The sequence below is a fragment of the Calypte anna genome, chromosome 1 (assembly GCF_003957555.1).
Source record: "Calypte anna isolate BGI_N300 chromosome 1, bCalAnn1_v1.p, whole genome shotgun sequence".
In the NCBI taxonomy this organism is placed as follows: domain Eukaryota; kingdom Metazoa; phylum Chordata; class Aves; order Apodiformes; family Trochilidae; genus Calypte; species Calypte anna.
Window position 1 is genome coordinate 73,539,675 of NC_044244.1, and position 26,195 is coordinate 73,565,869.

General features: G+C 38.4%; 1 protein-coding gene across 1 annotated transcript in view; it reads right to left on the minus strand.

Moving 5' to 3' along the window:
• EPHA3 (EPH receptor A3) overlaps nt 1–26,195 on the minus strand; it is a 225,425-nt gene that overhangs the window by 10,059 nt on the left and 189,171 nt on the right. The window contains exons 12-15 of the mRNA XM_030456308.1: nt 19,290–19,351; nt 16,845–17,054; nt 7,454–7,603; nt 5,396–5,589 (exon numbers count right to left, since the gene is read on the minus strand). Of these exons, the coding sequence (XP_030312168.1) occupies nt 5,396–5,589; nt 7,454–7,603; nt 16,845–17,054; nt 19,290–19,351 (616 nt within the window). The remainder of the gene's footprint in view (nt 1–5,395; nt 5,590–7,453; nt 7,604–16,844; nt 17,055–19,289; nt 19,352–26,195) is intronic.

Consider the following 26,195-nt stretch of genomic DNA (forward strand, 5'->3'; position numbering starts at 1 on the left):
CATTTAAAAAGTCCAGTAAGACAGCTGCCTTTAAAATGGATGATGTTTTGACCTTTTCTGAAATAAAAAGAGGACAAACTGATTTTGCAAAATATTTGATAGGTGTATTTGCACATTGAATACTGTTTCATTACCAGACCCTTATTGTTAAGTGTATGATAATCACCATCTAATTTGACAAAAGTCCCCATAAGTAGTAAGATGTGATAATAATAGTAACTCTCCATATTAGTTGTTTGGTCTATATATGAATTTAGAATAAAAATACTGAATAACAAATGTCTCATTAAAATCTCCTTCCTCCAAGATCCTCCTCTCAATTTGCAATGCAACCTAAGCAGCATTTTCTGTGAAGATCCATAGAAACTAAAATCATTGTTTGCTGTTAACTCTAAACAACTCAAAAAGAATGATCTTTTTGACAAGGAAGACTACCAGCTGTTTATTTTTTGCTTTGGAGATACGTGACATATTATTGCAATACTTGCCCTTAGATATATCTACTAACACAGGTAGAAACAGGCGATTTCATAAAGAAATATCTTTAATTCCCAAGGGGTTTTCTCACTGTATTTACAATATAACTCTTTCCTCCACTCCTAACTATATTCTTGTGGTGTAAAGAAACAAGAGCAGCCAACACTTGACACTGACATTAACTTTACTAAAAAGTTATATAGAAACAAAAGCAAATACAGAAGCAGTTTATTTTTCTGTATGGATTCCTTCCCAATTTTGAAATCAATCACAGGCATGTCAGAAATTCAGAATGTCTAAAGATAATGTTTTGGAATTAGAAACATTTTTCAATTTTTTTTTCTAAAAGCTTTCTCTTTGAAAAGGCTGTGGATTAACTCGACTATTCCTGATTTATATCAGCTTTATGAAGACTGAGTGACTTTACTTGCACCTACATCACAGATGTGAACAAACACAGCAACTATAGGAAAGCTTCCATAATACTTGGTTTGCCTGGGTCCTGTATCACAACCATTGTACCTCAAGGTCAAAATGTCCTCCAGCAGCTTAATTCACTTTGGGATGCAGAAATGTTTTAAATATTTTTATAATTATGGGCTATGTTTTAAATGTATTTTTTCAAATGGCCGGGTAAGAGGAAGATTCATATTTATAGAATAGTAATATAAATTGTAACTCAAGAGAACCACTCTCTCATATATATATTAATAAAAGATCAGAATCAGAAATTCAAACACCAAAAAAAAAAAAAATCAGAAATATAAATAAGTGGAAACAAAAGAAACAGATGAATAAAATTAAGTGTTATGAGTACATTTAAGATTTGTAATGTATACAAAGTACTTCCAGCTGTGTGAGTCTCAGGTTCCATTTTTTCCCACACAAATGAAACAACAACTAATAAACCTTTTCAGACCACAGCCTCAGCAACTGGTTAGCAGGTGAGTGAAATGATTCTGCCTCTCCTACTCAAATTCAAAAAACTTTCCATCTGCTTTGTATCTTCACAAAATCTTCACAAATGTGAAGTAATACACAGTGGACAGAAAAATAATAAGCTCAAGAAAAGAAATAATGAACCTGATCAAAACTAGAAGAAATATGAACTTACTTCAACCCTAAAGATATCCAGTCAACCTAAGGACTCTGTTATAAAAATGAACATCATGCTCAAAATCCAAGAAAGAATAGCAAGACATAAATCAAAAATATTACGAGGTTGTGCTTTAGAAAACTTTCTGTGAACAGAGTTCTGTTCCTACAGCTCTTTACAGAGCTAGATAACCCCAGGCACCCTGGACAGAAAATACGCAGGTGTCCATAACCAGTGTGTGTCTTTTTAGCTGTGGAGCTGTGGCAACATGATTAAAAAGTTAATTTTGACAGGAAAAATTAACTCATGCAAGCTCTCAGCTTTACAGGGAATGGGAAAGGATTTTTCACATGAATTAGAGATGAACAAATATCAGGAAAGGTATAACGAAACATCTCCTGTGATGAGGTTAAAAAAAGGATTTGCTAACAATAAGTTCAGAAGAGTGCAGAATGGTCTAAAAAGAGACAGTCAATAAGGATAAAAACAAGTATCAAGAAAACATTAGATGCCAGAAGTGGCCATATGGGACCAAAACCTGAAAAGGAAATAAAGAATTGAAGGGTTTGGCTTCTCTTCTGTATTCCTATGAGATATTAGTATAAAATGTGCCTGGGCTATGGCCTGCAATCAGATGCACAGTCAAGCACATCCTTCAGTTTAAGTCAGTTAAGAATAATGTACCAGGGGACAGGGATGTCCTACACACCTCCAGCAATGTGCCTTTAAATAGGATACAACAGTCTGGTGACTATTTTAAACAAACATCATCTCTAAAATCTGTAAGAAGAGACAAGCTCTGCAACAGACATTGTCAGGTTAAACATTTTTCCTGACCAAGTATATTCTGAACACCTACAAGCATATGGTGGGCATAAAGTTTCAGCATTCTTCCAGTAGCACCACAGACATGGGTAAAAGAGAGTTGGGACCTCTATAATTTAGATTAATCACTTCTTACGAGTATGGGAGAGGTGCTGCAGGAGGACTGCAGCCTCAAATAACAACTGAGAGCAGCCATTTGAGCCAATATGGTCCCCTGAGCCTATGAGGCTGAGTCTCAAGAGTGCTTTACCACTGCAGTGATGATTGTCAATCTCCAGCTGCTAACAATACAATGATACTAGCAAAGATTCAACACCCATGGGTCATCTTCTTGAAGAGCTACCCTGACTCACCACCCTTCTGTATCAGTTACAGATTTCTGCACATAAGCCCACAGCAAGACCCAAACCTAAGTCCAGCTTCTAGTGAAGGGGGCTTTTCAACCAGGTCTGAGGTTTGAGATTAGTCAGTTTTGGCACTGATTACATGGGGGTGATCACAGATTTCCAAATCTGCACAGGACTGCCCAGCACTCCTTATGCTGTCCTATTTAGTTCTTGGTAGTACTCAAGTTTAAGGATATCGTGGGTTGGTCAACAGACACCAACATGGGGAGAATGAGATGGAAAGATTAGGGATCTCACATTTCCTGAACTGCAAAAAATACCTTCCCAGAGGGGAAAATCTTGGGCTCACCCATACTCTTATGCCCACCACCCAGACCTCACAGCTCCCTGCCTGTCATGGAGAGTAAGGAGTTGCGGTCAGGAAGAGATACTGCAGTGCTTGGGAATGCAAGGGATATAAGGACAAAGGAGCAGAAAGGTAACTGGGAAGGAGGGCATAAAAATCACCTTTGACCTTTTCTCAGAAATGTGCTCCAAATCAAAACCAAAGCAATAGCCTGCCATGAGTAATATTTTACTGAGAGCTCACCTAAAGCAGCTGTAAGAAGTCCCCTTGTTTCCTAGCAGCCTCCTTCCTTCTCAATGGCATGCCAAAAACAGAGAGTATGGCACCAGGGCATAGATGTGCAGCCTCTGCTGCCTGCACCAGTAAAGCATATGGTGGAATAGGAGCAAAGAAATCAAAACAGATACAGGAGAGAGAAATACTTCACTGTGGTGCTCCTGTGAAGAACCCAGTAGGTGCAAGCTGTACTCCAACTAAATTTGGTCTCCGTTAGATGATATCAGCTTTTATTGGCTATGAACAGGTAAACTGGAACTGATGGATCAACACTGTTCTCAGCTCTGCTGTGGTTCAGTCCTCTAAATGGATCGACAGTAAACTGGGAATATTTTGCTTCTGGTTGGAATGCAAAATCTGTAGCTCTGTTTTCTGCAATCAAATCTCCAAATCAAAACATGACAGTCATGGTTGGCAACTCACCTATTCAGCAGATTGATGCAGTATCTACCTACAAAATACTTATTTGAAGCAATCATTTGCCAAAGAGGGGTGCAGGATGTTTAGAAGAGATGTGGTTGGCTGAGAAGATAATGTTTAAACATTTTGGGTTTTTTTTTTCAACAATTTTTAAGGTTTTTTTTTTTTCTTTTCTTTCACCTGGCAGGTAACAGAAATGATTGATTGTTGGTTTACTCTGAGTTAAATGCACAGCAATTAAGTTATTGAAACATAGTTAGTGTTCAAGTAATCTCTCATATTTTTTAACACAAAGCCCATAATTATGGCTGCCTTCCTCCTCCCATCTCTGCCTTCTTTTTCATGTCTCTGGAGTGGTAGTATGAGGTAATTAGGATAGCCAGCCTCTAGATCAAGATGCAACACAATGCCAGGATCTAGAAAAAAGGAGGCAAGGTCCACGTCACCTGCAGCAGGCTGCAGTCTCGAGCCAGCTTTTCCTGCTGCCTTGCTTCCATTTCCCTTCTGTGCCATCTGCAAGAACTGTGCTATACTGGAAGTAAAAGTCTGAGAGGAATGTTTTGCTGTGTTCCTTTTTGAAGCTCGACTCATGTCAGACTCTGGTCTCTTGGCCACTGAAACAGTCTCCAAGACCTTGGTCTGAAGAGTAAGCAGAGTGCATTTCTCCCTGACTCTGCCTGCTTGATGGATGAAGGATTTTGCAGTCGTTTTCATGCTAAAAGTAATTTATATCTTTTCAGATCACTTCAGTAAGAGTATGACATTTGGTGCATCATATAAAGCCAATTCACTTAAACTCCACTTAACAAAAGCTCTTATTTCACCACATTCTCATTATACCCTTAGGTGTCAACACACTCTTCAGTTACGCTCTTTCGATGAGCTAATTCTTATCTCATCTTAGTGATGGTTTCAGAGTGTGTTGAATAACTAGGGTTATATATGAACTTTTTACATGCTATTAGGAATATTACACAGGTTGGAAAGGAATACCTAGTTAAGGCATTGATCTAACAGGGATTGTTTAAGTGCATTTTGAAGTCTGTGAGTCCTCTGGGATGCAAATCATACGATTAAAGTTAAGGTGACTTGTCAGAGCAGAGCATAGGAGTGTAGGATGTATGTTTGGACTCAGTTCAGAAAGATACTTGGGAACATGGTTAGTTTTAATCTATGTAACTTAAACACTTAAAACACCACCTCAGGTCAAAAGGAGAAGGAAGATCTCATGAAGGCCAAATTTGTAATCTGTGCTTTTCTCCCAAAACTCTACTCAATCTTACAACGGCTTTCATAACTGCAACCTAAGAGCTTTTTATAATTGGAATGAACAATAGCATATAATTAATAAAAATGAGAAAAATATAAATAAAAATAAACAAAGCAAACAACACCAAAACCCAAACAAACAAACAAAACCCAAACAAACAAACCAAAACCCAACATTAAATCCTTCTCCTGAAGGGCAGGTGGGAAAGTTTCTCTAGCCTTCAAGATTTTGATTGACTACTTGAAGTTGTAGGTGAACAAAGCAAACAAATTTTAAATATGGAAGATGCAGAAATCAAAGACATGCATTTATGTGGAATGTAAGAGCTAATATGTCACCTTGCGGCCGCATTGGTGATTATTTTCAAGCTGCTGGGATTGCGGATCAGTTTATCCAGGATGCTGACAATCTGCTCAAACTTGGGTCTGTTGTTTCTGTCTTTCTGCCAACAGTCCAGCATCAGCTGATATAAGGCAGCTGGGCAGTCCATAGGAGGTGGCAAACGGTACCCTTCATCAACAGCTTTAATCACCTGCACAAGGATAAAAGTTTTTGAAAACTTAAAGGCACTTAAATCAACTCGGTTTTATCAGTTCTGTGAACCACATTCATGTGGACATTTGGTGTTTAAACAAAAGTGTTTATTCACTAATTGTCTTGTCATGCAATGCCTCTAGTTTATCTGCAAAGTAAACCAGACAGTAATTTAGGCATACAGAAAGGGGAGTTAAGATATAGTATGTGACTTTGAGGAAGGTGAGAATCTAGAAGGAGTGTCCCTAACTCACAGTTGATTGAACTAAATCTGTAAACAAAAGCTACAGTTAGAAAGGTGCTTTCTTAAAGATGTCAAACCTCCAAAGGTCTTGAATATCTCATCTGATAACCCTTAGCAATTCATGCTTTCCACACTCTCCAGCAAACACTGGTGGAAAATGAACCTACCCCCTTCACGGAATATCCTGAACAGATAGAGAGAAGCTTTCATGGATGTGCCCAAACCCATTTTTTAAATCTTACCATGAGGATAACTGTACACTTCCCATTAGGCAGTGCATGCCCAATTCTTTAATAATTTGTCTACACTGACACATTTTTTAGACCATTTATTGCTTATATGGATTGCCAAAAAAAAAAAAAAAAAAAATAGCCAGGAATCTACACTGTTATGAAGCTTTTTAATACAATCTTTTCAATGGAGTATAAAAACCTCCCGATCAGTCCTATAGTATCTATTGCACTATGAATAAAACCCCAATGTATTCTAAGTAGAAAATGATAAAGCAATGTTCTACTAATCTTTCCTCTTTATCTGGATCAGCTAGTTCAAAAGCAGGAAATACTATTTCAAGTCAAAACAGGGACAGAAAAACAGTGCATGGTTCAAGCAGCCGTAAAGCAGAGACCCGTAAACAGTTTAATCCTTTTGTTTCTGATTTTAATGTGATATTATTAAAGGTATTCCAAGTACATCAGGCTACGTAACACAATTAATTAATCTCCACACATAAAAGAAAAAGTGTTCATTAGTGAAAAGAAATACACAGTTTTCTGCAGAGACTTAGGTTCCAGAGGTACTCATTTGAAAGGAAGTTTCCTTTTTTCTTGTTTAACATAAAGGAATATAGAGAATGTCTGTCTGACTACAACTGTAGTTATTGACTTAACTTCAGAAAGTTCTGCTAATAAGTAACTCCTGTGGAATTAATCTAGGATTAATAAAACAACAGAAAAGGAACTCAAAATAGACATAATAAAAATCCCATTTGAGGAAATGTTACGCTTCTTACAAAAATAATGGGAGAGTTTCATTAATCATTTGGACTGTTGGCTTGGATAGTCTACTGATGTTGCAAAGGAGTCTAAATTGGAAGCCTTCTAATCAGATCACTCTACTTCTCTATTTTATCTGTTGATTACTTCCAGAAGTGTTTTGGTTTCATTAAAATCTTGCTAGAAATGCTTTGCTTCTCATTTTCTCAAGCTCAAAGAGCAATTTATTCTGTGTATTTGACATTTACAGAAAACTTCTACAGACTATTACACAAGTGGAACCAAAGGGGATCAACAGACGTTTAGGAGGGTTTTCTAACAAAGAGCTAAGGAATGTAAAAGGCAATGACCTCACTGCAGTGGAATTGTTTGCATCATCCTACAGAAAACCACCAGCGTGGTAAAATTTTCAGATATGTTCCTTCAGAGGTCCAAAATACCCTGCTATAAAGCTGTTGGCTTTTTGTTAACTTCATCAGAACTTTTACTTGACCAGGGAGATTTTAATTTCTACATCTTAGTCAATGTCAAAAACTCAGAGCCACCTGGTTTCATTATGCTTCACTTCCTTTCACAGCTTGATCCTTCATTTGAGAACATAACTCAGATAACAATATACTCACATCCTGGTTGGACATCTCCCAGTATGGTCTCTCTCCATAAGACATCACCTCCCAGAGAACAATCCCATAGCTCCATGCATCACTGGCTGATGTGAACTTCCGATATGCAATGGCTTCTGGTGAAGTCCATCGGATAGGAATCTTGCCCCCCTAGTAGTAAAACAAAATAAACCAGTCCATTTGGCTGTAATGCCATTTCTATATAATCTTGAGTAGCTGATTATTTTATCTGTTAAGATTCTCAGCTACCATTATTATGGCATAAAAACCAGTGTAAGCTAGAAAATGCTATGTTATTTGTCCTGAAAGCATCTTGTACACTATAGGGAGTAAACAACATCAGAGTGTAAAATCTGCTAAAGCTGTAAATATATTGTACATTATACATTATACATACCGTATGCCTCTACATAGAAAAACATATATCCACACATGCTTATTTATTTATAGTGTAATATGCACAGATAATAATAAATGGTATATTAAGCATGGTTGATTTTCAGTTTTAAAATGTTTTGAAACTGGCACGACAGTCAAACAACAGTAAAAGCCAGCAGGAGGTCCTTGATTACTTCCTAGATCAACGCTAAGAAAATGTATTTGGCTATCTGTAGGCATTACAAACGAGTTTCTTGTTAGTGTGGAACCTCTGTGGTTTCACCAAGTTTTCGTCTTGTGTTTTCTAAGACATTCAAGGAAAATGAGGGCCCACGATGTTGCTGTTTCACTAATGCCAAGTTTTCAATTGCACAAGGCAGTGGCTGTGACCATATACACAAACTTCCCATTTCAAAGCCATCAAAAGACAGTTACAGAAACACAGATTCTGATGGGGTCATCTGTGCAGAGGGGAGAGAGTGCAAAAAATGTCACCTGGGGAACAGGTCTTCAACATTCTTTACAGTCACAAGAGAAGCAAGCCATCATTAAGTGATGCAAACTTGAAAATAATTAAAGCTACCATTGTAATTAATATTGCAGCATGGGGAACATCTCTGATTGTGGCTGTACAGGTGGCATAAGTCAAATCAGTAAAATGCACGCAGGCTGAGTAAAATGTAAAGGCTGAGTTTCTGCACATTAGAGGAAAAAGACAGCTACTAATGGTGGTGGCTTTGAAAGAGGTTTTTAAGGCTCTGATTTGCAAGTCACACAGAAAACAAAGTTCTAAGAGACAGCAGTGCAAAATTTGTTACTTATGGTAAGTCTTGAGTAAAGACATCTGAATACAGAAAAATGAGTTTAAAGTTGTTTCCAGTTCCATGGATGCATAATGAACAGGGATATATTCTGAATATTTCACACTAAACTAGCTATTTGAGGTACCTCTGCAACCCTCATTGTACTCCAGTCATACACATATCCTCAGAATAACCTCTGTGGAAAGGGGGTGCTTTTATTCACACTGAATAACCAGCAAGAAATAAAAATGTAAAGATATGAGTGCTTTGCCTATACTTGCACTGTGTACCTGCACTGACAGTAGGCATACACCCACCAGCCTGAGATTAACTAGCTTGGTAAAAATAGAAATGCAGACACCAATGTTAATTAGAAACCTAAATACAGCCTAAATACACTGGAGCCTAAGCACCTGCAATTTCATGGCTAATATTGCACAAATTAGATTAAATACAAGCAACAAAGGCAAGCCTGACTCAGTATACAATTTAAACCTCCAAAATGTCACCAGATATGTCTTAAGAGACTTGGAAAAGGTCAGAGAAGGAATCTGTCTTGACATACAGTTTTTATGGATTCCATCCTATTTAGCAGACACCCTCCCTTAACAAAAAATAAACATTTATTTCACATACAACCCTTAAAATGAGGTACATAAAGAGAAGTTTTTGAAACTGCTGTTTCATCACAGAAGACAGAGGGGAGAACCTGCTTTCTCTCTTTCTTGGAAATGATCTCTAAGATGATATTCTTTAGTCACAAAAAGTACATTGTGTTTTCTCTTCACTACACGTTCGCTCACAATTCCCTCTGCACAAAAGTTTGGAGAGCATAAAAATTATTTTTTTTCTCTCATACTCTACTGATAGGCAATATTATACCCCCTTTACAAATATTCTGGGGCCCTCAGTGAGTCAAAGTCACAGACAAGAAATGAGGGAAGCTCTCCTGTGCTCTAGCATTTTTGAAAACAAATTCACTCACACTTTTAGATGTGGGGATGATAAAGAAATCGATCCCACTTTTCCAACCTTTTTTCAATGCACAGTAACAGAGAGAACTTTGTTTCCCAATAAAAAATGCTGATGGTGGGGGAAGTCAAACCCTAACTTTACACAAAAATCCACAAACGGAAAGAGCTTCTAAATCAAACATCTCCCACTCATCCCAGTGGGAAAGAGACTGTGCCATCTGATTCAAAAGAAGCCGAGACACAAAGCCATGTGCTGTCATGGGGCTCCTTGAGACACATCCAGCCTGGGCCTCATTCTCCAGCAGTTGTTTTGGCTACACTTTGAATAAGAGAAATAGCAGAACGTAGAGCTACAACGTGCCACATAAGAAAGCCCTCAAGGTCGGGAGTAGTTCTGTTCTTTTTCTTGCATCAGCATAATGGATGGTTCTGTGAAACACAGAAGTATCATTGTGGAGTTCTCAGAATATTCCTCTTTAAAAAAATCTGAATTTCTGTGGGTGGCTTCAGGCTCACTTTTTAATTTCGTGTTAAGATAAGAAAATGGAACCCTTCTTGCTGAACCCTAGAGAAAAAATTATATAACACGGGAAAATGTGCTTGTTGCTAGAACATGAGCACTTTAGGCAAGGACAGGAAGCATCATATTTGATAAAAGGTCTTTACCTCTATAATTGTATACTTTAAATTGGAAAAAAGTAATTTATAAAATTGAAGAAATACAATTACACAAAATGACATTGATTACTCTCCTAACATTTTGATGAGTGCCTTACTGCAGGGTAAGGAAGGTGATAAAATTTGTGAAACAAAGTTATTCTGTCTTTTTGTTAGTGAAAAACAAAGGTACATCTTCCATAAGATTCCACTACAAGGAAAGAAATTTATTTTTTTGCTAAGTCTCAGATACAATATAAGCCTAAAGATACATGTTGCATTACCATAAATAAGAACAAAACAAGGAGGGTATTAAAATGTAGCTAAAAAAGAAATCTACTGCCACTGAATAGAGTATAAAACTATAAATTATTAAAACTATAATTTTGTTATTCTGCTCCCCAGTTTGTCATAAAAATGCCAATCTTATCTTTTAATTTAAAAGATGACTTTGTTGACTCATTTTTTGCGTAATCTAAGAGCAAAACCAGCAAAACAAAACAAAACAGAACAAAAAACCTCTGGTAAATATTTTTCAGACAAATAAGCATTTCAATACAAAAATAATTCCTCTGAAGGGATTATGCAACATTCATATTTTAGCAGATGTCCAAATACCAATATATGCATAAAATCTGAAGAGCTGTATCAATCTAAATGCACGGCTTTATATTGCTATTACCTTTGAGAACTCTAAGGCTTGCTGTAGTGCAAACACTCCATTTTGAAAAAAAATACATGATCATTCAGCATTAAAAAATCCCTATTCACTTCCACTATTTCTGAGAAATATATATCTCATCTGAACACAAATCAACTATTCAATTTTCTGTTTTGCCAGAAATCAAGATAATCTTTGCAATATTCTTAGGCAGGATCAAAGATATCTTACATAATTAACCTTTGCATAAATGAATCTAGACTCTTTCTCCTAGACCACAGATTTGGATCTTGGAAAACGAAGCTCCTGTACCTGTTTCTCTACTTCTCTCTTGTTTTTTACCTCTTTTCCTCAGTGTCCCAATATTTAAAATTAGTATAATGATAACTGCTCTGTAAACTGATGAAAGTGCTAAGAAATTCTACCTGTCAGTATTTTAAAAAATAATATATTGACTGTCCATTAGGCTTTCATGCAATTTAATCTTCTTTATCTGCTCTTTCTTGTTGCCCACCCACCACAGGAAAAGCTGATACTCTGATATTATGGGCTGATTTTACTAGGCTCCTACCCTTCAAAATTAGTACTATGAGGACTGAACATGCAAGATAAATGTGCTAAATAAAAATCATTATAGGTATGCCCAGGAAAAAGGTTTGCCCAAATCTATTTGACACAGGCTTACACAGAGAAACCATAATTTGCATGCATCACTAGTTATTGGTAATATATTTACTGATTATTTTCTGAAGATAAATACTGATTTTATATATTTTTGTTATGATGTCCCCTTTAAGGGCATGCTCATGAAGCCAAATAAACTGCTGAATTTGAGTAGAAAGAAAGTATTAGTAATTGTAGAAGGTTGTTATTGCATCTCAAAATCCCATGCAGTCTAAGTCAGGGAAGACTCTCGGGGTTTGAAATTAGTGAGCCAGCAGTAACTGAAAGTTTTATCTGCTCTAGATGGAGCTGTGATTCCTGCAGCATCTGACTGTTCAGTGTAATTCATCTAAAGTCGATGAAGTCCTCAATTTATTTCTAGTGTGTCTGGCACTCCAGCACAAGGCAGCTGTTTCCCTGCCTCTACAACCATTCCAATATTCTGATTTATTATCTGTTACAGGGTGACTGCCACAGGCCCCTAAGCCACAGGCCTGTGGAAAGGAGAATCAAGAAAAATGGATTCTAGCAGAATTATTAGAAGGACTTTGCAGGAAAACCTGAAGGTAAAAGCCTGACAAATAATTACACGATGACTTAGGCTAGGAGATATCTTACTGGTACAGGATGAGATGCTTTCATGTGAGTGAGATGAGCCTGACTTACTCTCTCAAGCACCTGAAAATTACCTGATGCTACTTGTTAATCTCTTACTAATGAATATTTTATCTTGAAATTATCTCCTTCTTGAGTGGTACATGACAACAGAACACTGTGGTCTTTGTTTCCTTTGCTTTTTTTACCACACCCTTGAATAAGCTCAGACTGTATTACCCTGGTTTTTGCATATATATGGACTGAATGAACCATGACAAACTTCTGCCAAGTGCCAGCTGCAGTAATTTGTGTGGAACAGTAAGGCCCTGCGTGCCCTTCCCCATGGCAGAGCACCTTGCACTGACACTGACCCTGCCTGGGGGCACCAGCTGCCAGAATACTTGCAATCAAAGCACTTTTTTTTTTTTTTTTAAGTTCTATAGATTTATGAGAAATTATCCATGCAAATATGATAACTGGACAGTGTTTAACATTGAAATGCCACAAACACCAGCAAGGTACCCAACTATCTGTTTAAATAGTCATGGTTCACCTACTGATTATCCAAATATTATGCCTTTGGGAGATGTAATTACAGTCCCTCTACAAGTTTGATGGTTTAAATTTACTTCAACTTCATATTGTGCCATTAGTCCACCTACTTGTCATACAGACTTCTAAAAATAACAAGAATAAAAAGAATGAATTTGACAATGACAATTATAATACAATCTTGGCCTTTCAATTAAAAGTGAATAGGTATGGAGAATGTAGATAATTACAGTACATCCCCTACGGCACAAAGGCTCAGTAAAGAAAAAATCCAAACACTTAATCAGCCTGATTCACATGCTGGCTTCTGCCTCTGTAAGCAGGCAGACCACAGGCTGCCAAAGGCCTTTTGTGGTATTGAGTCAGGGACAATAATTCAGGAGGGAAAAAATGACCCTGTCAGGAAGCAAAGTTTTCTTAAAATCCCTGATTCCCTGCATTTCACATATACACCTGTGATCTTTGAATTGTCCTTCAGAGCTCTTCTACAATAGCATGAATATCACAGATTATGTATTGATATAAAAAGAGATACATAAATTACTGGTATATAAAAAGACACACATTCAAATCTTTTATGCAGAGCTTCAGACACATCTGAGAAGAGAACAACGTAAGATTTCACCCAGTCAGTGGTGTGTGCTGAAAGCCTGAAGGCCTGACTGGGCTGCTTGGGGGATAGACAAATCCTGAATTGCAGCTATGAATTAAAGCCACGGAATCTTTCTCATGCTTTGACTTTTATAGGCAGAAAATATGGGTAGAAGAGGAGGCTAAACAGATAAAACATCTATCTTTGCAGCTAACTCTATAAATTTTCCTGGTACTGCTGATACTAAGAGTGAGAGAACTAAGAGTGAGAAGAGCAGGAGAGGAGGCAGAAGTCTCTGTCCATTTATATAATTTGCACTCTTTACTGTCTGAATGTTTGGAATTGTTGTTATAAATTATATATATTTTTTTATCTTTCCAAAGATTCTACGGAGAAATTGCCATCCTTTAGTTGGATGACAACAGAATTGTTTGGGATGATCCCATTATTTTAAAAAGGGATATTATTTTTGTCTTGTTTTTTTCATATAATTCGTCCTTGAAAAATAGACTAGGAGCAGCCCAGGAAATAGCCCTGGGTTTGGTGATATGACTAAGCAGCAGGAACATGAATTGCCCAGCTTTCTGCCAGAGGAGTGGAGCCCTGTTTCATCATCATGGTTATTTTAACTGGAGATCAGACTTATCCCACACACAACCTGGACATGTATACAAGATTCACTTCAAAGGAAACCCAAGCAAAAAAATAAATAGCAAATAGCCTTGTCCTTCTCTCAGTCAAGTTGTGTCACAGGTATATTTACCAAGAACTTTTGATTCATCATAGGTTGTATTTGAAGGTTTTAATTATCTGGGAGTCTTCTTGCTCCATTTTGCTTTTACATCATAAATACCAGATAGGGGGTTAATGAGCACTGACGATTACACTTTACAAAACCAGTCTATTTCCATCTGATTTCACTACCTACATGTAACTAGGCAGGTTGGCTTAGAAAATAGGTGGCAGAAGAAGAGGAAGAAGAAAAAAATGGGAAAATCAAGTGTAACACTGGCCAGAAGCACTGATGCCCTGTGCACCCTAGTTTGTCCCAGCTCACCCATGGTTGTAAGTTACTGATACTCACTTCATTTTCAGTGAAGCACGTTTCCCTTATAAAGATGTATGCTATGAAGTTTGATGGGCAGATACTCTTCCTCCCTATACAACTTTTTCATGTAAATTAACCAGAACACAAATGTTTCTTAAGCTCTTTAAATGAACCTATAAAATGCCATTACTAAATTCTAGATGAGTTTGCATGTTCAGAGAAATTTTGGAATAAGAGAATTGAACTTAGGAACAGAGCAGAGGTATGTGTTTGAGCAGCACAACATGACCCAACCATGTGGCAAAGCTGTGTTGGGGGTGGAAGGAGACATATAGACTTCTCATCCATGGAGATATTGACAGAAAGTGTATGTGTGAGAAACAGGAGATAAATATGCTATGCTTGGTGTAGGGGGATTAGTATCCTGTTTTAGCCATCACATGTAAGGAAACTAAGGTTCCTTAATCCTTAAAGATTTAAAAGAATCTGAAGGAGACCAGCAAGAAGAGGAGGTTTGAAAGAATTGCTCAGAAAATAAAACAAGGGAGAAATGTGTGTGAAGAGGAGAGCAGTCTCCCTGCATGTAAAAACCTGCTCTAAAGGGGAGATCCATCACCTTCCTGTGGGCAGTGGCAGTAGGACACAGAGTTATCACCTTACCTTGTGAGCATCCATCCTGGAACAGGGATGTTAAACATGAGACGAGATGAATACTGTATCTAAAGAAGTTTGCCTTGGGGACACTAACACCCATTACTTTCACAGGAGTTCTTAAAAAGAGGGCAGGCAAGCATATTTGACAAAGTAATAAACCTCTGGCAGACAATTTTCTCTTGAGGAAGTCTTGCATTATATTAATATTTACTTATGAATGCTGCACCTATACTGAGCATGAAAACTTCTTTCTCCAACTAATATATCTTTATATATTAGACCTCTGCAGACAGTTTTCTAAAGAGCTTTATATTGCATATTTCTAGCAACATGCCAAAGCTTATCAGAGGTCTAAGCAAGCAATGAAAGGTCAAGTAAAGAATAGAGTCCTTATGCTTGGTAAGTTATGAAGGTATGAATGATAAATATATGTATATAAAAATGCATGTGAACATAGACTATATCTAATGAGTAGGAAAACAGCTAGGATTTCTTAACTCATTTGTCATATGTTATTTTATTTTTTATTTGAATCATGAAGAAGGTAGCATGTAAACTACCATAATAACTGATTGCTCCTGTCAGTAATTAGGAATGAAGGAAGCCCTAGAAACCCACATTAAGATTTTGCTGATACATTCTACTCTAATCTAGTTTTTACCATGAAGAGGAGACGATTACTAGGCATCACTGAAAATTACACTTGCCTAAGATACTGGAGACAAATGGCACTTTTTATAAAGTTAATAAAATTCACTTGCAATAGAGTTAAAGTGAACATTCCAATGTAATACCTATATACACAAAGCTAAATGCATGTCTTCAGCACCTCCACAATAAACCAGAATCTCATTCAAGGCACAGCACAGCTGTATTTAGAAGACACTGTAGCTTTTCCAAGGCCCTAAGTCACCAGTGTAGTTTTCAAGAAGCTTTTTAGGCAGGATGAAGTCCATTAAAGAAACAAGTAAGAGCCTGCACTATAGCCAATCCTCTATCTGATAAAAGGTTTTCTGTCTCAGGATGAAACAGTCTGAGATAAGTCTCCTTCTTGGTATCATTATAGCTCCAAAAGATGAGTATTACTTTTTATATAGATGATACAAGAAGGAGAAAGCAAAGAAGGTTTACAACATTGTTAATCAGGATTTTTTCTTTTTTTGTTGTTGTTTTGGGTTTTATGGGGGGGTGTGGGGTTTTTTGTTTTTTGTTTTTGGTTTGGGTTTTTTTTGGTTTGTCTTACTCAAATTTTTACTCATTTAGGGATACTACAGAAGGTATAACTAATACCCCCTTGCAGAATTGTGTTACCAGTATGCTCCACACAGTCAGACACATCTCATCATACTAGAAGACACAAATAAGCCAATCAAGCAATCAATAGCAAACACTTATTGCTAGATAGGATTATTTTTTTTTTTTTTAAACTGGATTGGACCTAAATCAGCAGTGTAACAGAATCTGTTCCAAGCATACATGAAGTCTTACCATTATGGTGTGCCAAAGCAAGTCAGGTCTTAGTTGTGGTCTTTTACATGTCTTTTACATGCCCACAAGAAAGAAATTCAGCTTTGAATTTCACATACTTTAAGAAAAATAAGCTACCAACTGAAACCATTTTTTTCTTCTGTTCTTTCTGAGATATGAATTTAAAAATAGCTGTGATGAGTTTATTGAACGTTTCTGGGCATGCAAGAGTGGATGGCCCCTGCAACAAAGAGCTTAATCCTCAGGGATTCCCTCAGATTTCAGTCTAAATTTGTCACACACGGAAAAAAATAATTAAAAGGATACAAAACCACAGAAACTTACCCTTGTGGTGTAAGCAGCTTCTGGGTCATCTTCCAGTACACGAGAGAGACCAAAATCTGAGACTTTGCATACCAAGTTACTATTGATGAGGATATTACGAGCAGCTAGATCTCGGTGGACGTAACCCATATCTGACAAATATTTCATGCCAGATGCGATCCCTCGGAGCATGCCTACCAGCTGAATGACTGTGAACTGGGCATCATGTTTCTGGAAAACATTTGTAAAGTCATTTCAGAGACTGTCCATGTTCCTTTTTTCACAGAATTTTTGATAAAGATCCTGGAGGCTCCTCAAGTGAAGACTCCATGAGGGATGGTCATGATTTAAACGCAACATGTGGAACTGCTTTGATCTGCAGAGGTTAATCTCCCAGTTTGCTGTCAGAAGGGGACAGATTTTCAATTCAGATAAAAATTCATTTTTCCTGCTCTCTGTTCTTGCTGTCATCAGAATTTTAATTTCCTAGATGGGACCTGTGTGAAAGCTGCACATAAATCCATGTTGTGTGTGCTCAGGAGACTGGAGTGGAAGGACATTAGGGAAACAGATGTCCAGCTTCCCTCAAAAGCCATAGGAATTGATAGTAAAAATCCCAGCTTTACCCAATGGACTAATCAAAGTTTTTTATTACACAAGCATTTTTTCTAACAAAAGCAAATTCTAACCTGATTCGGTAGCTTTCAAAGTCTATTAAATTTAAACTCATTCCTCAAAACTTTCTTCAGCTTAGAAATCACTTAAACACACTGTGACCTAGCCTAGAAACCAAGAGTTACAATTATTAATATTTGTCTACTTCTAGACATGTTTTAAATTTCCCAGCTCTTGCTAATGCTGTTTGTTAGCATCTAGATTTGATATTGATATACAGATACATAGACAACAGGACAACAGTACATCCTCGTCCAGCTCTCCAATGAATCTCCTAGTGCTGTAAATGTAGCAGCTCTCCAGCTCTTATTGCTGCATCTTCCAGAATGTTATTGAGTACATGGGAGCTGGCTCTGCCATGTGGGATGAGCTCATACAAATGATTGGACTAATTTCATTTTTGATTAATATACTTAGGGGTGACATTAGCACTGTAAACATTTAACAAATATATAGCACAACAGATGCTTAAAAAGCCTCTCAGAATTCCCTTTCATGACGAAATTCATTATTATAAAAGACTCTTAGCAATTCTCTGTTATGAAGCCTTCTATAACTAGAGCCAAGACAAGAGGATCTATGGCAAAGATATAGGAAGAAATCAGAAGGAGGTTTAATCACTAGAGGAGATGCTGAGACAGTATTTCAATGGCAGTGGGGAAAGCAAACAAAATAGTTTTGAAAAAATTTGTGAAAAAAATTATATGGCCTGGGTTGCCTGTGACATTATTATGGTACAAGGTTCTTATCTAAAAAAAATACCCCACACACAAATGAACAAGATGAACAACCTTTCTGTACAGTCAGAAATTATTCTCCTTTCCTCAGAGCTTTCTTCAAGGATTTTTAGCTCAAACAAAATATATACAGGTCAGTACAGATATATTTCATTCAGATACACTGACATATTATTTATATGCATTTTACATGCTTCAGTGGACATCATAACATATATAGTACATACTGAAACCAAGGTTGACAATATATCCCCTTTTGGGGTTAAACATCTAGTTCAGTGTCATGAATTTGGGGGATAATGTCATTCAACCGTGGCAGAACCAAAGCAGACTCTCAGCCACAGCTGAGTTGGCCCTAACAAATTAAAATTGAACTAGTGTTTCCCCTCAGATGGGATTTCTGTTACACTTCTTGTTTTGCTATAAGTAAATCTTGGTGACACAGGGAGCATTCAAATTTTTTTTAGGCTCACTACCAACTTTGACAGAAAACAAAGATAAATCAGCAGTGGTATTAGTACATCTAAGGTTAGGGAAAGAAAACAGGCCAGTATAGTTTGCTAGCAAAACATTTCAAACACCCTCAGGTATGGGGTAATTCCCTAAACTTTTCACATTTACAGAAACAGCTTTTGGCTCAGTGCTACTGGCTTACTGGTAAAATGTCCACAATTCCTTTCATTTTGGAAATCCCTTGGTAAGACATACAAGCTCCCAACCAATAGGGATAAGTACAATACAGTAGCAATTCAGTCCTCAGAAAAAACCATTTCTATTTTTGTGTGTGAGAACGTTGTTTCATTTTCTTTTTATTCATGTGGCCTACCAATGAAACATTCTTAATTTTGGAATAACAATGCAAGCAGTCAAAATGGACTAACAGATCCCTGCCTGCCTTTCTAAATACATCACAATGGACACAAACCCAAGTGGAAATAATGAAGTATCAAGCAACAAGAGCTGATGATGAATCGGAGTCAGGTGGCAGCAAACTCAAACCCCAAATACAGAACAAGAGCCAGTCCTGCAGCATATGGTTCTCTACTGCACTTACCCGTAGGAAGCTGTCCAAGGAACCATTTTCCATATATTCAGTAACAATCATTACTGGTTTACCTGTAAATATAATACAGGGATCAGGCATTTAAAATTAATACACAATAATCAGTAAAAATAGGCATTTCAGAAACATTCCCAAATCTTCCAAATGCCAAGGATAACTACATTTTTAAAGAAAACAAAAGATGGATGGGCAAAAAGAGCTCTGTCCACAACAGAACTGTGATTTCATTGACATCAACAGAAACACAGTCCATTCAGCATAAATTGATACACTTTTCAGCAACTCCAGTCCCAAGACACAAAAAGCATCCTGCATTTTCAGTATACAGTATTATATCCATCACCACTGAATACAACCTGTCACATATAAGGGGAATTTATGTAATGAAGTTGGTATTTGCTGCTATGCATTTGCCTCCAGGTTCCCTCTGGAAGGGAACTGAGCCCTGGCTATAGACAGGGTCGCAGTTTCTCCAAAGTGCCCTGGCCAGCACAATGAAGCTAAAAGGGCTGTGGAGTGGTGCTCTACTACTACTACTACAGTTATTATGTTTCTTAAATCCTACTGTAAGGGAGAGATTAAATATAAAGAGATATATGGCAAAGAGAGGCAATAGTAAAACCCTCTCTCCCTCAGGAAAGTATTTACAATGCATTTAAATTGCAGAGCTTCAGTATTTTCCTAGCATAAGATGAGGAAAATGTTGGGCTAGGGATGGAGAGGGAGGGGAAAGTGCAGAATAAAAGTAACACAAGGGACTAGAAAGCCATTTTCCACTGCTGGGGGGTCAGCCCTCTTTCCAGGCAGTCCTGCCTTCCTATGCAGTGGGAATGCTGAAACAGGAACCTCCCCTCTTGCCAGGCACAACATAGCTGGGGGCTGAACACACTGCATCCATGGGGCAGCAGCATGCTCTAAAGAAACAGCTCTGCATCCTTGAAAAGCATCCAATATATTTCAAAACTTGTCAGTACAGATTCAGACCAGGTTTTGAAACAATTTGCTCTACCCTAAGGTATTCTGTAAAATAACCAAGGCTTTATGGGCAACTCTGATATGTGGGAGAGAAATGAATGCAAAATTAATGTGCAGTAAGATTACTGCACATTACAGTAACATTTCCAGACAAAGGTCACTGCCCTACTAATATTTTACCATCATATGGATTTTATTATTTCACAATATTTTCTAAAGCTTTGTTTATTTTCTCTTTGTGGTGGAGAGAAAAGTGGGTAAGAGCTTGAAATTATTTCAGGAAATTAATTATTATTTGACATATAATAAAGGAAGGCATCTGACCATAAAAGAGTGATAAAGGTCTGCATATTGTATAGAAGCCATGGTGACATTCTAGCTTTTAAAACTGAACTGCATGAGGCTTGAAAGAGGTACCACGTATAATTAGAAGCAAGAAACCCATTAAAAAAAAAGCCAAAGTAAATTGTCACAATTTGTTGGTTTTTAGAAATTCAAATTCTACAACACAGAAAATCTTAGAGGAGAAAAAGCAATTTCAAAGACTGAGTTTAATATGAGAAAAAAATGCTGTGTACTTTTTGCACAGGTTAATGGGCTAAAATATCTTCTTTCTGCTGTATGGGAGTCACACTAATGGGCAATCAGCTCCATCATCCATTAACTAGCAGAAACAAACTCTTTATCCAAAACATTAAACTTGAACTATATAGAATATGGTACAGATAAAAGACCTAACAATGTAAAATCTAAGAAGTCAAATAATCTGCTTCTTGCTTACTCTTGTTAGTGTGGAATATGCAGTGCAAGTAAAAGTACCTAACTTAGGGGGTGTGTGTAACATTAACCTATAGGCACATATGGTAATACACAGACAATGCTGCTGGATCTTTCAAGCAGAGGGCAGTGAACTGATGGGGCTATCCAAACCTTTTTATGATAAAACCATCTGCTTTGAAACCAGGAGACAGTTGCCTGGTTTCTGTTTAAGCTCAGTTTTATGGCACATCAGATGACGGAAATAGGAGTATGAAGATAGGTCTTTCAAATCATCAGAGAGCATCTTCCTGCTTTGCTCACCTACACTCAAGAAAGCCCCAAGTGCAGGGTTTCACTCTCATTCAGCTGGAAACCTGTCCGTAATAAGAAGCATATGCTCTGAGGCAACACTGTGTGCTTTTAAAAGAACATTCTGCGTTCATTCATCAAAGCACAGCTGTTTATACATGATAACAACTTGTGTCAACAGTGTTGCCGAAATTTATTACACTAACAGGCTACAAATTGCTGTAAATTATTAGTAAACTAAGCAGAACATGTGCGCTGTTTATTAAGACTACTGCCTACAGCACACCCAGGAGAGTGGAGTAGTGGGAAAAGGAATGGATGAGAAGCATGGGAAGGACTTAGCACTAAATGAAAGGGCTGAAGCCTTATCTGGTGGGTGCAACCTCCATCACACAGCTGGTGGGTTGTCCCACTGGCAGATCACAGCCACCCCAGCTCAAAGGAACTTCTCAGGTTGCTGCTAGAGGGATGGTGACAATTGCAGTTATTTTGGACTTGCTTCAGAAGATCTGCTTAGTGTGAAAAGTGAGATCATTGCTAAGGGCCACCTGTCAAAAAGAATTGGGTTAATGAAGAAGAGGTCATATTGCCTGTTTACCATGCATTCCCTGTGCTGAGAGTGATCCAGCAAATACTTCACAGGCTCTCTGCTGACTGTAAATAAACTAATGCTTTAGAGTGTGATTTAATAATGGTCATTAAAATATACGAACATCTGCTAATATGTTATTAGAGTATATTGGTTTGTTTCTTTTCTTTTTCCTTTTTTCTTTCTTTTTTTTTTTTTTTTTTTTTTTAACCAAGAAACCCCACAATCTTCTTGTTCTTCTATTACCCTACAGAATGTTAAAATAAACTATTATCTTCATTTGCATTTATGCCATCTAATTTTACCCAGTAAAATGGATACAAATAGTTCCAGAGCAGTTTCAACTCCTGTATTCAAGCTCTCTAGAGTGGGTCTGGTATCCCTGAGGCTTTTATTGACTCCAGCTGGGAATATTCAGAGCTTGTTCTCTCCTACTTAAATGTGATAGGCAGCTGGCAATCCCCCTCCCCTCACCTCAAAAACCATCAGTCTGCTGTGAATAGATCTGAGTAGTGAACTTACTGATAGTCACTTATACAGAATACAAAAAGAATTAGTAATGCACATTCAAAAGCAATGCATCAATTCCTGCATGCACAGCAATTAAATTATTTTCTCAAGTGCCACAGAAATACAAAATGTAACAAAATAGATTTTGCTCAGCTGCATACAGACCAATGCTGGCATTTCAAGTAACTTTGGGACTGTAAATGTTATTCTCACTTTATAAAGTGTGTGCCATTAAAAAGCAGGAGATAACTTGGATTTACACAGGCAGATCTGGTAGTCCTTTCCTAATGGGAGTGTAAAACCAAAGCTGAAGAATACCTTCTTTGTAATTTAAATCAGCAATGTAGACTTTCAGGAATCATATCTAGATATGTTTCAAAACACATTGGGTTTTTTTTACAGACCCTTCACTAGTTATTTTTTGACACATTCTTGTGGGTTTTTTATTTCATGTAATTTGTTGCAGTAAGCTATGAAGTTATTTCACAGCTGTCTGTGAAATCTTGAATCCCATAATTTTAAAAACAACATTCCTTAACACAAATAAAACCATCTATTTAACAACAAAGTATTTGGTATCTTCTACCCAGTTTAACTGGAAATGTTCTCAGGACATTCCATGCAGTTCACTGAAATGGCAAGGAGCTGCTGTGCCAGCTGAGTCCTGGAGGGTGAACTAGGAACGAAACCTCCCACCAATTTTTTCCAGTCTCCTGAAAAATCTCAGGGAGTTTGTGATTTATTTTTTTAAGAATACCTCCTTTTAAAACTTATTGATCTCCCACCTAATAACTACTGCAGGACTTCACTCACTAAATTTATCACCTTATGCTGCAATGGAAATTCAGAGTCTCTGAATTTACATCTCAGAGAACAATCCAGTTTAGGTACTTCATGCAACTTCTCTTTTTAATGCTGTTTCTGTCTTTCCACCTCAAGGTTTCATTCTTTAATGGACATGGACGGGAATGTAATTGTCAAAGATGAAGAAAAGGCTGAGGTATTTAACACTTTCTTTGCCTCAGTTTTTAACAGTAAAACGGGCTATCCTGATGACAGCTGGCTTCTGGAGCCTATAGGAGACAAGAATCTAAACACTCTCCCTGCAATCCAGAAGGAAACTGTCAGTGATCTACTGGGCTGCTTGGATCCCCACAAGTCTATGGGACCAGATGAACTCCATCCAAAGGTGATGAGAGAGTTGGCAGAAGAGCTCGCCAAGCCTCTCTCTATCATCTACCAGAAGTCCTGGCTCACTGGGGACATCCCAGATGACTGGAAGTTGGCGAATGTCACGCCAATCCACAAGAAGGGCCGGAAGGAAGACCCGGGAAACTACAGGCCCGTCAGCCTGACCTCAGTGCCTGGCAGGGTTATGGAGCAGATCATCCTGGGGGCAATCACACAGCACCTGCAGGATGGACAGGGGATCAGACCCAGCCAGCATGGGTTTAGGAAGGGCAGGTCCTGTCTGACCAACCTGATCTCCTTTTATGATCAGGTGACCCGCCTGGTGGATGAGGGGAAGGCTGTGGATGTGGTCTATCTGGACTTCAGCAAGGCCTTCGACACCGTCTCCCACAGCATCCTCCTGAGAAAGCTGGCTGCCCACAGCTTGGACAAGCGTACTCTGCACTGGGTTAGGAACTGGCTGGAGGGCCGGGCCCAGAGAGTGGTGCTGAATGGGGCTGCTTCCAGTTGGCGGCCGGTCACCAGCGGTGTCCCCCAGGGATCAGTGCTGGGCCCAGTCCTGTTCAATATCTTCATTGATGACTTGGATGAGGGGATTGAGTCCATCATCAGCAAGTTTGCCGATGACACCAAGCTGGGGAGAAGTGTTGATCAGCTGGAAGGCAGGAGGGCTCTGCAGAGGGACCTGGACAGACTGGAGAGATGGGCTGACTCCAATGGGATGAGCTTCAACAAGGCCAAGTGCCGGGTCCTCCACTTTGGCCACAACAACCCTATGCAGCGCTACAAGCTGGGGACAGAGTGGTTGGAGAGCAGCCAGGCAGAAAGGGACCTGGGAGTCTGGATTGACAGGAAGCTGAACATGAGCCAGCAGTGTGCCCAGGTGGCCAAGAAGGCCAATGGCATCCTGGCATGTATCAGAAACAGCGTCACCAGCAGGTCCAAGGAGGTGATTCTGCCCCTATACTCAGCCCTGGTAAGGCCACACCTTGAGTACTGTGTTCAGTTTTGGGCCCCTCAGTTCAAGAAGGATATTGAGGTCCTTGAACAGGTCCAAAGGAGGGCAACCAAGCTGGTGAAGGGACTCGAACACAGATCCTATGAGGAGAGGCTGAGGGAGCTGGGGCTGTTCAGCCTGAGGAAGAGGAGGCTCAGGGGAGACCTCATTGCTCTCTACAACTACCTGAAAGGAGGATGGAGCCAGGCAGGGGTTGGTCTCTTTTCCCAGGCAACCCTCAGTAAGACAAGAGGGCACGGTCTTAAATTGTGCCGGGGGAAGTTCAGATTGGATATTAGAAAGAATTTTTTCACGGAAAGGGTGATCAGACATTGGAACGGACTGCCTGGGGAGGTGGTGGACTCTTCGTCCCTGGAGACATTTAAAAAGCGACTCGATATGGCACTCAGTGCCATGGTCTAGTGACTGTGGCGGTAGCTGATCAAGGGTTGGACTCGATGATCTCTGAGGTCCCTTCCAACCCAGCCTATTCTATGATTCTATGATTCTATGAGGTAGAGGACAATCAGCAGCACAAGCAAGGAGAGCCAGAACTTGCCTAAACGAGACAGCATTCTCAGCACCAAATCCCACTGGCTGCTTATAAAGAGAAGAGAATGAAGAATCTGAGTGACTTCAAGGAGGCTACAGTGGCTGTCTCTGTAGGGAAAGTTGGGTATGAGCTATAAAACCACACCACTGTGATTTTTCACTGGTTAGGAATGCATCTTACAACTTGATTTTATCCTAATGAAATTGGAACTGGACTTCTTCAAATGTTACTTTTCCTTTGCAGTACCCAGTATTGATGGAGTTCCCCTTATATTTTTGTCCCAAAATAAGAATGGTTTGTTATCACAGACAAAAAAATGCTTTAAAAAAACACAGAAACCCAAACCAAAAAATGGCAGATTTAGAAAATGTCTGTTAGAAAAAATATAAATAATGTCAAAGAAATAAATTGTACTAGTGACAGACTAAAGCCCCAAGATTAATAAGTTTTTACATTTTTACTGAGTTATACATTCTAGGATATTTGAAATGCCTCATACTGGTAAATACTGAGTATCACTGGGAGTATTTTCCCTGCATGAAAACCACACAGCAAAAAGTTTGGACTTACTTATGAATATACTAGTATCTGTTCCAATAGCCAGGTAAGCTGTTTGTTAATTTGTGCTAATGACAATATATAATGATATTGCTTCTGTGCAATTAGGAAACATTAGGAAACCTTAGGATCTCAGACTCTATGACTCCTAACAGATTATCAGCAGCCACTTGGCCACTTTGTAGAAATTCATAGCTCTGCAGTTTATTAAACCTACCAGTTTTACCACTGAGTGGTACTGCTCTTTAGAAATGCTCCTTTTTGACCATGTTCTCTACATTATTTTTAAGGCAGATAATTTTTACTTCCCGTTTTTCCCATCTCATTAACCCAGGGTACTGTTTTTTACGTTCTCGGAAGCCTGAAAACAGCAAGACAGTGAAGTTCCTGCAGTGAAGTTCCTGCAATTGCCTCCAACACCATTCTTCCTTGGATCCATTAGTGACAGAGGCTTAG